The sequence below is a fragment of the Coffea arabica genome, chromosome 9e (assembly GCF_036785885.1).
Source record: "Coffea arabica cultivar ET-39 chromosome 9e, Coffea Arabica ET-39 HiFi, whole genome shotgun sequence".
Classification (NCBI taxonomy): domain Eukaryota; kingdom Viridiplantae; phylum Streptophyta; class Magnoliopsida; order Gentianales; family Rubiaceae; genus Coffea; species Coffea arabica.
Window position 1 is genome coordinate 1,485,270 of NC_092327.1, and position 12,884 is coordinate 1,498,153.

At 35.4% G+C, this 12,884-nt stretch overlaps 1 protein-coding gene across 7 annotated transcripts in view; it reads right to left on the minus strand.

Moving 5' to 3' along the window:
• Window positions 1-2,920: 2,920 nt before the first annotated feature.
• The window catches only part of LOC113710421 (uncharacterized), a 28,250-nt gene continuing 18,286 nt past the window's right edge, over window positions 2,921-12,884 (minus strand). For 5 of the 7 annotated variants that reach the window (XM_027233420.2, XM_027233421.2, XM_027233418.2 and 2 more), the window contains 4 exons: window positions 9,330-9,410; window positions 8,787-8,936; window positions 4,958-6,781; window positions 2,921-3,387 (listed from right to left, as the gene is read on the minus strand). In XM_027233420.2, coding sequence (XP_027089221.2) covers window positions 3,193-3,387; window positions 4,958-6,781; window positions 8,787-8,936; window positions 9,330-9,410 — 2,250 coding nt within the window. In that variant the 3' untranslated portion in view covers window positions 2,921-3,192. The remainder of the gene's footprint in view (window positions 3,388-4,957; window positions 6,782-8,786; window positions 8,937-9,329; window positions 9,411-12,884) is intronic. The other 2 variants (XM_027233423.2, XM_027233422.2) reach the window with 2 other exon arrangements.

Genomic DNA, 12,884 nt, shown 5'->3' on the forward strand with positions numbered 1-12,884 from the left:
TTGCAAATAAAAAGTAAAATACGTCAGATTTTTTTTCGCTGATATTCACACCAGAGGCGACCCTTATATTATCCACGTATCCCACCCAACACCACTTTTCTGATATTTTTTGATCTTAATGTTATTCTGAGAAATTTGCTACATCACTTTTAAGGATAAAGTGTCACACTTTCATACGAAATTATATGCAATGCAAAGTAAAATTGTCGATTTTGAAAGTTTTTGTGGGCTTCACCACCTTTTCGTGTTTTAAGGTTTACATAGAGATGCACCACTAAAAAAGGAATTTCTTATTTACTTCTTCATTACTTTTCTAAAGTTTATTAATAAGACATACAAATAAAATGGGATGCAATTGTTTACATCAAAAGAGAAGTAAAGTCTTTCAATTTGGGGGCTAACATTCTTTCCGTTTTTAGAAGTAACTAGAATTTTACCCATGTTTTAACATGATTTTTTTTTATTTATTATGAATTTATACAAATATGAATAAGTTAAATATGAAAATTAACAACGATTCTACATGTTCATTCATATTAATTTTAAAAATTAATGTATTCTAAATGTTTAATTATTTACTAATTTTTAAAAACTTATTTACATACTTTCACTATAATATGCTAATATACATCAAATAGTGTATTCCATATCAAAAATTTGGTAGATATTTTTTTTATAAATATTATTTTAGATAATTTAAATTTTTATAATGACCATAAATCTAGTGATAAGTCACAATTTTGTCATTTATTTTATAATTAATTCCCTCCTATTATCTTACCAAATGGGTATTAATTGGTGGATTCTACTCATTTTTGGGAATTTGTGCTGATTGCAAGGAGTTGGAACAAAATGTGGTAAAAAGGTGTAAATTTCTCACTATAATTGCTGTTTGGCGTAGTCGCATCAGGCCTTAACGTGTCCAGAAAATGCGGGAAAGACATGTGACACCAACTGCCAATTGGAACTGCAATGTGGGGCTGCAAACATTCCATTAGTAATTGTTTGATTTGAATTGACAAAGGTAGTTTAGCAAAAATAGGAAACGTGCCAATTAGGAGATTTCCTAGTTTATTGGCTGCGGCTGAAGAGGAAATAGAAGTCAATTGAAAGGAGGACTCCACTGAGCTTTGGAAGGGCAGGCTGCCACAAGCAAAAAAGGAAGGGAGGAATTTAGCTTTTGGGGAACAGAGGCTATTTTCGTATTTTCTTATTCCATCGTATGAGGGATCCAAAAAAAAGGGAAACATTAGTCATTCTTTTGGCTTTGTAGTTTTTCCGTATTCTTGTTCTTATTCCATCGAATTCAATCATCTCAATTGAGGACAATGTACGCAACAATTACTTCTGCAATATCGCATGAGATTGTTTCGACGGAGATGAACTAAATCTCTTTTTCTAGTCAAGAAACAACGGAACCTTTGATTTATCTAAAAATTGTGAGATAGAATTAATTTTATTTATTCCTCTTATTTATTAGTATTTGTATATTCTCTGATTGTAGTACTTATGGTTGTTTTATTAATTGAGTATCCTGGGCCCGGACGTTGAATTAATTTAGCAACCTAATATCAATTGGAGCGTTAAATCCGTAATTGTTTAATCGCTCTAAAATTGTGGCAACTGGCATAATTGGGTTTGTGTCAGGGGAATACACGGACTAATCTAAAATAACCCTAGTAGTGTATTATTTGGTTAGAATAGGACTCCTCTAATACGTAAGGCAATTGGGGAATTAAATCTTATGGTCGTACCTAATATTATTTCTCGATTAGAGTAGGGATTACCGGACGTACCTTAATCACCGACACAGTAAGGAGAAGTTGACTGTCATCACTTGTTTAGCAGTTATAACTTATTTATTAGTTAATAATTGAAATTACCTTTGCATCGATAATCAATTAGGTGAACCATTGCCGAAGTTATTTCCTGACTAGACCTTAGTTATTATTAATTTAATTTTAATAATTTGTCATTTAATTTTTAGTTGGCTATTTATTTTTATTTGAACCACTTAATTATTACCATTTTTATAAACCCCCCCCCCCCCCCTTTGTTAGTTTAAATTTCAAAAGAAACAAACCATCTAGAACTATGTATTCACATTAAATTAAGTAGAAAAGATCTAGCAATCCATTTTTTTCACCAATAAATATTTAGTTTCCAACAATATTGGTAATTCTGTCGGTATAACAGTTAATTCTCTTTTTTACACTAAGATCCTTTTGATAACTTAATTCAACACTTAAATTTAATAGATTCAGATTTTAACATATTCAAAACCAAAAATTAAACATCTAAATTAATTAAGTAACATTGAATTTCTTAGACAAAATTTACTCGCAAAATTAAATGATTAACTATTCATTTATCACTGAATGTAATATGCACTCAGATGTATTAAATTTAATATTTAACAATTCAATGACTTAACGAATTCAAACTTTAGATATCAGATTTCAGACTTCAATTTTATCAAACGCACCCTAAGTTAATTAAAAATTAAGGAAGAGATGAACAATTTGAATACTAATCAATAATATAATGATGAAAGGAAATAATTTATCGAATATGTAAGATTTTAATAATTGTAATTTGAAAAAGATTTTACTATAATTCTAAGTAATAATTTGATAGAAAACAAATATCATTAAGATAAAATTAGTTATTTTTTAAAATTATTTTAGATATAAATAAGATTAGTTATTTTTTAAATTTATTTTAAAATTAGGGATGATTTTTAAATATATAATATAATATTTAATATGGGTAAAACTCAAATGACCCATAATCCATTAATTCTCTTCAATTAAAGATGCCACATAGAAGTAAGAAACACTCTAATTAAAATAGCTACTTTCATATATATATATTATAACAGTCGACAACATTTTTAATTAATCTACAACAAAATAATGTATTTGATTAAGTATCAAAAAGCATAATTATCGCAATGTGCAACTCACGTGCCCAAATATTAGGCTGCAAGAAAGACGAGTGTTACAGTAAACCTAAAGTTCAACGTTTCATGCCTTTAGATGATGATTGTACCAGACGCACGTAATAAAGAGGCAATGCGTACTCTTAAGCAGGAAAACTAATTTACGCTTTACTCGTTCTCAAATTAGGAAATGACAATTAACAAAGAGATGATGGTCATAATGAACATAGAATCGGCAGATATTAGGGAGATTAACGCCCATGGTGTGAAGATGCAGCAGATTCAGGTGTGTCTCTATTACGGGAAGGGGATATTCCATGGAAAGGCTGCTGGTGTGATGATGCAACTAGCCCAGATTGCCTTTCTGTGTTCAGTTGAGCCATAGATTGTGGTGATGAGTGTCGAAGCAGCGTAGAATCAGCACCTTGTGGTGCAGTCTGCTGGCCCTGCATTTCAGAAAATTAGTCTTTGATTGCACACAACTAATGGCAATGATACAACTATGAACTAGAAATCCGTATAAGCAGCAGATTTGCATTGGCACCAATGAACACATAAAGAAGACACATACAAGGACTGCTAGGTAATTGAGTTGTTGTGTGATAAGGGCTTGCACATCAGATTCTAAACCACCATGTCAGGTACCTCAGAAGTCAAATCATTCCTTAGTATGTAGACATAATATATAAATATAGCCCAAGGACTTCCAGGTAATTCAATTGTGCAACCAGTGCTTCCCTTGCACTTCAACTATGAAAACCATGATCATGAAGTACCTTCAGAAGTTTAAATGAACTCTTTGCTGCATTCTGTAATATAAATATACAAACGTGTTTGTGTACACATATTTGGTAGAGATATATCTGTCTCTTTGAGTCTAAGAAAGAGCCGAATCTAATTAGCCAAGATGATTATACAGAAATTAATGCAGCTTATAAAGTAAAAGGGTAAGGTTGTGGTTGCAGCAACAAAAGTCAGGGAAAAAAAAAACATAAAGGGACATTAAAACCATCACAAGGGGGATGATGTTTAAGAAACAGGAAATTAATGGAAACACTATGAAATGATTGATCCATGGACTCACTGAAGCTTAATCTCCTAATCTCATAGTTCACTTAGTTTCCCAGTGAAGACAGACAAATTTCTGATTATATTGCCTAGCTACTTTGGAGAAAGGCCAGGTATAGGAAGTATTCGTCAAATAACAATAGAGACCTGGGTTAAGGAAAGAAAAAGGATCTGCATCATAAAAGTGGAAGAATGGACAAAAGCAAAGGAAGAGCTACCATATCCCAAATTGGTTTAAGCTACCATATTCCAAACTGGATGAATATCCAGAGAAAATCTTGTTCAGAACGTCCATGGACAGCCTCCAATACAAGGCATCATTACAAGAGTGAATTCTGACAGCAAATCAACGCCAAAACTAAGTCTAGGTGTCAGCACTGATGGCATCCATAATATTTCAATGATTGCAATTACCACCATCCTGGCTAAATGTCACCCGACGAATATGCAACGAACTGACATATGTCACCTCATATTGGAAATATGCAAGAGTGAATCTAATTTATAAAACCATCCATACCAGTTAAGCTTTGCTCATTCACCTAAAATGTTATCTCTTTTCAAACTATATTCACTCCTTTTGCTCTACTTTTTCCAGTAAACGTGTAGATGAGAATGTGCAAGGTAACAGGGTTGCACCACAAGCCAATAAATTGATGCTAATACACTAAAATATACAGATGCTATTGGACTCAGTTCTTATAGCATTATAAAAGAAGTCATGGATATTAATTTTTAAACCAGTCAACAAGCTCTATTTGTTATTCCACAACAGTTCCTCTCATACAGAACTTTCAACTGGAAATAATTACTCCCACTTTGACATGACCAATGAGAGCAACTACCAAGATGTGTTACCTTTTCTTTGCTTCCATGAAAAAGAAAAAAGTTTGATCTCATTTATAATTGTTGAAAAGAAGATTTGATAATCAGATGAAAAGAACTCACCCATAGATGTTGACTGATGCCTTGTGATAGATCCTGATTTGAAGCTCTCTTTTGATGATGCTCCTGCTGTTCATCTTGTTGCTGATGTTGTGGGGGCTGCTGCAGAAGCATTTGATTATAATGATACGGATGCTGTTGATGCTGCTGCAACATTTGTCCATAGCCTTGTTGATACAATTGGTACTGCTGGAATAATGTCTGATGTACTTGTGCTGCATGTCCTTGATATCCCTGTTGATGCATATCATAGGCAAGCTTTTGTGACTGATGATATAGCTGCAGCTGTTGCTCAGGTACTGGTGCAAATTGCTGCTGCAGTTGCTGAGCATGCTGTAGTTGTAACTGTTCTGCTGACTGATGGTAATGCGGCTGTACCTGTTGATGTATCTGCTGCAAGTGGGGCATCTGTTGCTGAATTTGCAGTCCTTGATATGGTAATGAAAGCAGCTGCTGATGTTGCTGATGATATTGCTGTTGTTGCCAGGAAGACGCTTGCTGCTGATGTTGTTGCTGTTGTTGTGGCAGAAGCTGCTGGTGGTGCAAATATGATTGTTGGTGTTGATGATGCAGTGGCAGCATTTGAACTAGCTGCTGTTGGTATTGCTGTTGCAGAAGATGTTGCTGATACGGCAATGTCTGACTTAATGTTTGACCATGATCTGTTGCGATATGTGATGGATTTGTGGATGAGGAGCTCATGTCTGGCATACTATTGACCAGCCAGACATGTTTACTTGCTAGATTCTCCTGTGGAGCATTTTCCTTGCAATAAACTTCAGCGTGGTCCCCTTGTTTCCAAACTAGGGAATGCTGAGGATATGGATGAGTAGTGGGCAAGTGCATCTCTGAAGATTTTCCTTCAGAAACTGTACCCTTGAGCATTTGATGGCATTCTCCACCGGCACTGGGGGACAGCATTGAACTTGGATGCATTTTCGTTGGTGTACTCACTTGTTGAGTTGCTGAGGATAACAAGCCAGCCAATCTAGTTTCATCTGGGGATTCTTGAACTTCAACAGAATCAGCAGCTGCAGTTCTGTTTGGAGGACTATTTGCATTCAAACAATCTGTAGACTTGGAAATATCTGAAGCAGCATCATGTTCATCAGAAGCCATAGCAATTAATTTCTGAGAGGCCTTTTCCTGAGAATTTAAGGAAAGATTACCAAAAGAAACTGGATTAGGATGCTGTTTGTGCTTTTGGTCTTGCATATTCATTGGACAGGAATGCTCTTCTGCAGATTCTAAAATAACAGTTGCACTTGACTGGCAATTAGAGTTAGAAGTCAATGCATTTGGTTCTGAGGTAGCTTTACTTGAAATTTGAACTGATGCAGGAGTCATCTGTGCAGGCACATTTTCTTTATGCTGTTCCGTCAAGTTGTCCATTGATTCCATTACTCTAGGTGTATCATCTGCTGATTGAAGCATTGAGTGATGAGCTACTTCATCCACTTCAAATGCACCAAAGTTTCGCTTGTCTGCCTCCTGGGTAGATAAGTGTTCCCCTCTCTCGCAGTCAACTGTGTTATTGCATTTCTGTGGGGTCTGATCAGCAGAAACCAATTCATCCTTGCTGGCATGATTTGCTGGTAACAAGCTTACCTGCTCTTCGACTGGTTGGTTACTATGCTGGTCTTCATCTAGCAAATTAGGAAAGGCACAAGAACCGCTCTCTCTTATGACCAACATTTGATCAGACAGGCATTTTCCTAAGTCGAGCTCCTTATCTATTAGATTGTTCCTGACCAACTGTGGAAACAATTGAATGTGACGATTCCATGCCTTACTAATATCGTGCACTGTTCCACAAAGGTCCACAAACTGCATAAATATCAAATTAGTCAATTATCAGAAAAATGTTTTGGTTAAGCAATATCGTGCTCTTCAACACAATGTGTAGTAAAGTCAACCAAATGAACCCAAAAGGAAAAAAACAAAAAAGTTTCAATTACCCCAGTGGGCATCCTTGCTAAGCTTAGATGTCAATTTGAAGGGATGCCAAAAATAAAAGCCCAAAAACAAAGAAGAGAGATAGCAGGAAATAACAAATTTCATAAGCAGATAGAATGTAAAATAAAAACAAGCATTTTATGAAACACAGTATTCTGATAGGCATGACGGCGTGCTTTTTGTTCTCTTAATTATGTGAACAGGGCCAGCAATCGAAATCCAAAGCTGACAATAGTTGCACTAGGTGGAAATTAATGAATTTAAAGAAGTCTAATTCAGAGAGATACCAAACAGATGTAAAATTCATTTGAAAACGCTTCTATTCTGGCTTTTGTAGCAGAAACCTGAACATTTTTAATTTATATTCTCCTTCGGGGGAAATATAATAGGAAAATGGGTTCGAATCAAAGCATGGTTGTATTGTAATCAAGTTTTCTAATATATGCTTTTTCCAGTGAACTATTAAATCAGACTCCTTCAATCAGCCAGTAAAACAAACTAAAGTTACCATAATTTGTACCTAAATCAACATAAGATCAGCTCCAAAATCCACATAATCAGGCCTAAACTTGACATACAAACCCACAGAACCAACACAATCCACCTAAAGTTTCTATTATTATATTACATGCAGAAAATCTGGTCAGATGGGCCATTTGAGCCTTAATTTCATCATTCAAGCAAAATACCCAGAAAGGCGAGGAATGACCATGGGGGCTGTGCAGTCAGGGAAACAGATAAGTACAACAGGTGTGTAGGATGGGAATAAGAGAAGCTAGGGACAAAAAGAGGGACTGGAGAGGGACAGCAAAGTCTTTGTAGTGGTTTCCATGCTACAGGAAACCCATTTGATTTCATTTCTTGGATGAAACTGGGATGAGAATCCACAGGGAGTGGCACTGCAAGGAATGAGATCTGAATGTCAATGAACTGTCATTTAAAAATGCAGAAGGCTGGACAGTTCCTTGTGAAATAACAGGTTTTTCCAAACATGATATTAAAAAAAAAATTGCAACAGGCAAAAAGGTATATGACATTTCTAATACCTGTAGTTGTGATTTTCTTATTGGCCACTCTTATTTCTTTAGAACAGGAATCTACATTATAGTACTAGATTGATCTGGCTAAAGCAAAATGCAGAAGGATAAAGCCCAACTTACCCTGTATTTTTATATGCGATTATACAAATATGCAAATGTGTCACACAAAGATCACTTCAAACATTGCAGTCCAGTGTTAAAAAATCATTAAACAACCCAATGGTCATCATACATTCAACTACATGTAGTGTACTTGTCTGCAGATGAGATGTATTCATAGTGAGAGTTTTTATTTACTTATTTTAGCGAAATTTATTATCATCTTAGCACACATGACAGTTTCTCTGTCAATCTTGCATTATACTGATTTGCTGGTTCAGAAATTAAGAATGTCCATAGAAACAAGTGCCAATTTTCAAGGGTAATTAATTACAAACCACCATAAGCACATGCTTGCTTGGTACACAAATCAAGCAGTAAATCTGGTATATCCAGCAGCATTAATCACTACATTCAGATATGCATCCTGACAACACATGCATAACAGAACTTGGCAAGCAACTATGTTGATAGTCTTGTTGATAGTCTTGTAGTTTCCAAAAATGATATTTACAGATTTCTTTATAAGCAAGAATTAGGTTAACAGGCATAATTCACTGGTTAGAACTCAAGTAATATTTGTTAGAAGATACCCCCACTACCCAACCAACTGATCCTTTCTGTGATGAAAAAAGGCCAGAGAATCTGTGTCAATGGAAAACTGCAAGAAATGCGCAATAAACTCGTGAAATGGTAGAACAGATAGAATTTTACAGAATTTAATAGAATTCTCAAACCTCCATAAACAAAGATGATACGTGTTCTCGATCTTTAAGGGCCAGACCAGAGGTTCCCTCAGAGCTGGGAGAAATTGCATGACCTATAATTGAGTCTATTAGATCTACTTGTTTGGCTCCTTCATGCATCATTGCAAATTTAATCAATTCCTGCAGAAGTGAACTTAACACTTTTCATTATATCCTCTCTTTAACAAGGGAAGAAATTGAAAAAAGTTATAAAAAACTGATTATAGTTACTCAAACACACTCAAGATCTGCACATCAGCACAGCATCAAGACATGCAGCAAATATCCTTTGTCCACAATCCAAAGAACACGAAAGCAGCTATTGTACAAGTTACAGCAAATGAGAAGCAATTCGATTTTCATTTCCTATGAAATGCAGAGTGTTCAACGAGAGCCAGCCTAAGCAAATAATTAATGGAAGTATCAAATATTCTTTTGACCATGAGTGCAGAGTTTTAGTCAACCAGAGGCAGCATAATTGATAATTTGGGGGGGGGGGGGCGGTGGGATGGTGTGGGGGGCTGGGATTAATACCTCCAAAAGTTTACTGCAATGAGGAATCCGTTGAATTCCATCTATTAAAGCATCTCTAGCAGCTTCTGCACTTCCTGTGATCTACCAATTATTGAATAGTAGAATTAGTACAACAAATATTATGCAATTGCAGACCACAAATCATGCAATAGAATCCAGCATATTTGGAAATCCAGAATATGAAGAATATATGTACACGAAACAATATACATGACACGACAGGGGACTGGAATTGAGTCAAATCAATCTCAAATGAGAATCTCTTACATGCTGTTTAAATTTTTTCCTTTCTAACTCCAAACCAGCATTTAATTAGTAAATACAAAGATGGTTGCAAAGTAATATATCCTGAAGTATTTTTCCTTTTTGTTTACTCAGATGGCTAAATACCCAAGCTTGTCAAACCAGCAACAGGTTTGAAAGCATATACAAGCCAGACATACGTATTATAGATGAGATTTCATTCCTTAGGTGTTGTAGCATTTGGCATTGCAAAAGGGAAATGCGTTCTCGATGATCATATAATGCTTGCCCAACTTCTAAGTTTAAAAGCTTTGATAAAGAATTATTCAATTGACAGCCAAAGCATTTTTTAGTATGAATGAGATAAAAGGAAGGCTATCGTCGGTTGCTCTGGAAAGTAGACAGAGTCGTAAGTTCATCTAGTCCTGATTGAACTTAATCTCTATAAATTTTGACTAAGTTCATCTAGTCCTAAGGAATTCTGTTACATGCTATTAGTCTCTTAATAAATTTTGACTAGCTTTATCGTATACTATGTTCAGATCATCAATAAGCTCAATCAACTTTTAATCATAATCCTGGTAGGGCTACCAGTCTCTAACCCTTTACATCTGCTTTAAGAATGCAAAGAAATTGATCCGAATAGTCATCAGCATGTCGTTCAAAATTTGACAATCTTATACCATTACATATTTCAGTGACCCCAGATTCATCTTTATTAGAGAAGGTTCAGGACACAAAGGATAATTTGCATAAAGTTGAGCCACTAAAAGGCTATATTGTGTGCCATTTAAAAGAATTACATCTAAAACAAGCTCACATTAGAGATATTAATTTCTGTATCTAAAGTAGTTTGATTAGTTAGTTAGTCCTGCAACAGAAAGTGCTTTGGCAACATACAACTATCAGTCATTATTTCTACACTATTAACTCATATGCTATTTTTTGTCTAAGAAATAATCAACAAATATTCCATTTTTGATTAAGGTATAATTTAAAAATTAGAGTCAGGGAGGACAACAAACTCTGCAAACATATTCAGCATAAAAAGAAGTAAACTAAGATAATAACATCTTGTCCATTCTAGACACTGCTAGTTGATATTGACTTGATGCCCGGGTTCTTTCGTATTGTACAAAGACTGAAGCCTTTGTTCATCCACTCCCATGTTCATAGTTCCACTGCTACTTGGTTCTTTCTTTCCAGGCTTAGAGGGTTCTCAGGCTTCATTCAGCCTAACTACTGAGATTTATAAGCTTCAGTCATAGTAACCAACCAGGCTTCATGAGCGGTTTCAGTTTTCAAAGGCCATCGTCAATTTCAACCTACATGTCAGTGGGGATGTCAAAGTTCAATGGTAACCCGGGGTTAAAGAACAGGTGGAATCCTAGATTCTAGACCATAGTTAAAATCCACCTTGCCTAAATTTGGTTCAAAAGTAATGTACTTGTCATCTCCAATACACCAGCGCAAAAATGGGCCGGATGATTGTCAGAGGGCAGCAGATTTCAGACCAAGCCGCCTATTCTACTAAAATAATAAATTACCTAACTCATCCATAAGCTCAAGCAGGAGAGAGCAACCTATGAACTCATATAACTAAGTGATTACTAGCTGTCCCACTTTAAAAAAAAAAAAAAAAAAGTGACTACCAGATGAATGGTGTCCACTAAAAGGGGTGGGACCTATGAATCTTTGCTAACATAGTTAAGCTGCTTTCTCCTGTCAACAAACACTGAATTTCAGATGGGGAATCAGGAACTTTAACCCCGAGCCTCCCTTTCCTTGCGTAATTTCCAAACAAGGTTTCTATTTATTATTGTCCATTTGGTCAACAATGACGCTATCCTATCATTTGACAAAAATAGTAAATGCTTTCTTCATTGGGTTCTAGTTTCTTGAGGAGACAAGATCCTGCAATGTTTGGACACAAAAGTCCACCAACATAGGATTTCATTTTAGGCATTTGCTTTCTGGTAAAAAGTCAGGAACATTGTTTAGAACCCATTTCTATCTAATCAATGAGGTGTCTTTATTGCTTCTGGCTTTCTTGATGGCTTCTAATGTGCTACTCCCTATTAGGTTCTAATTATCATCAACCTACTAGCTACTACAGATTATGTTGTCCATAGTTTTCAGCTGTATGGATGCTTGCTTACATCACAAAACAAAAACATTCGTGGACATACCGTTTTCTGTCTTAATTGAGTGATACTAAAATATCTAGCTGCTCTCAATTATTTCCTAGAAGAAGCATAATCAAAGGACCCTCTTTGTAGATTTTCTTGCTACTCAAAACATGCATAAATTCCTTGTATCAGGCAACTCTCCAACTGGTTATGAAGACAACTTTATGTAACCTTCAATTGTAATCAGCAGCATATAGAAACAAACAATTGACTCTCGTCTATAGATAGTATAGCACATAAGGTCATGTCTCACAGCAATGAAGCAAGGATAGATCAAATTAAATTGGGTGTACCATGCTTGGCCTCTTAGGATCAAGCTTTTCGACTTATGTGGCATAAAAACTAAAAAATAATATACTCATAAGCAATATAACCTTTTCCGTGAGTGGCAACTCAATTGAGGTGCAGAACTGAATTTCTTCATGCATGTTATTGAAATAAGAGAAAGAGGTCGATGTTACTTTAAGTAGTAATTTTGCAAGCAGAACACAGCTTAAAAAATGCACAAATGATGGCTTCAAAATTTTGAACCAGCACAAAGAAGAAAATTGGTCATCATTGCAAAGTGCCTTATGTCTCGGCTTTATCATAAGCAATATAACCTTTTCCGTGAGTGGCAACTCAATTGAGGTGCAGAACTGAATTTCTTCATGCATGTTATTGAAATAAGAGAAAGAGGTCGATGTTACTTTAAGTAGTAATTTTGCAAGCAGAACACAGCTTAAAAAATGCACAAATGATGGCTTCAAAATTTTGAACCAGCACAAAGAAGAAAATTGGTCATCATTGCAAAGTGCCTTATGTCTCGGCTTTACCTGTACAGAACTGAGAATAACTACTTGAAGTAGATTGAAAGGCAAGAAAATCTGCAAACCTCTGGTGAACTTCATCTACTTCTTGTTCCCTTTTACCCTTTACCCATTCCTTATGTGTATTGCTAAAGTTCAATAATCACTCTTCCAAGGAACTGTAATTCTCATACTAGAATAAAGGCACAGTTCTCTTTTATTATCAACCTGAAAACGGGCACGAAGAGCTTTGACCAATATCAACATTTCTTCATTTAAAATTGCTGTTCCTCTTTAGACACCGCCATTTAAATAAAATCATCCATACCTAAAAT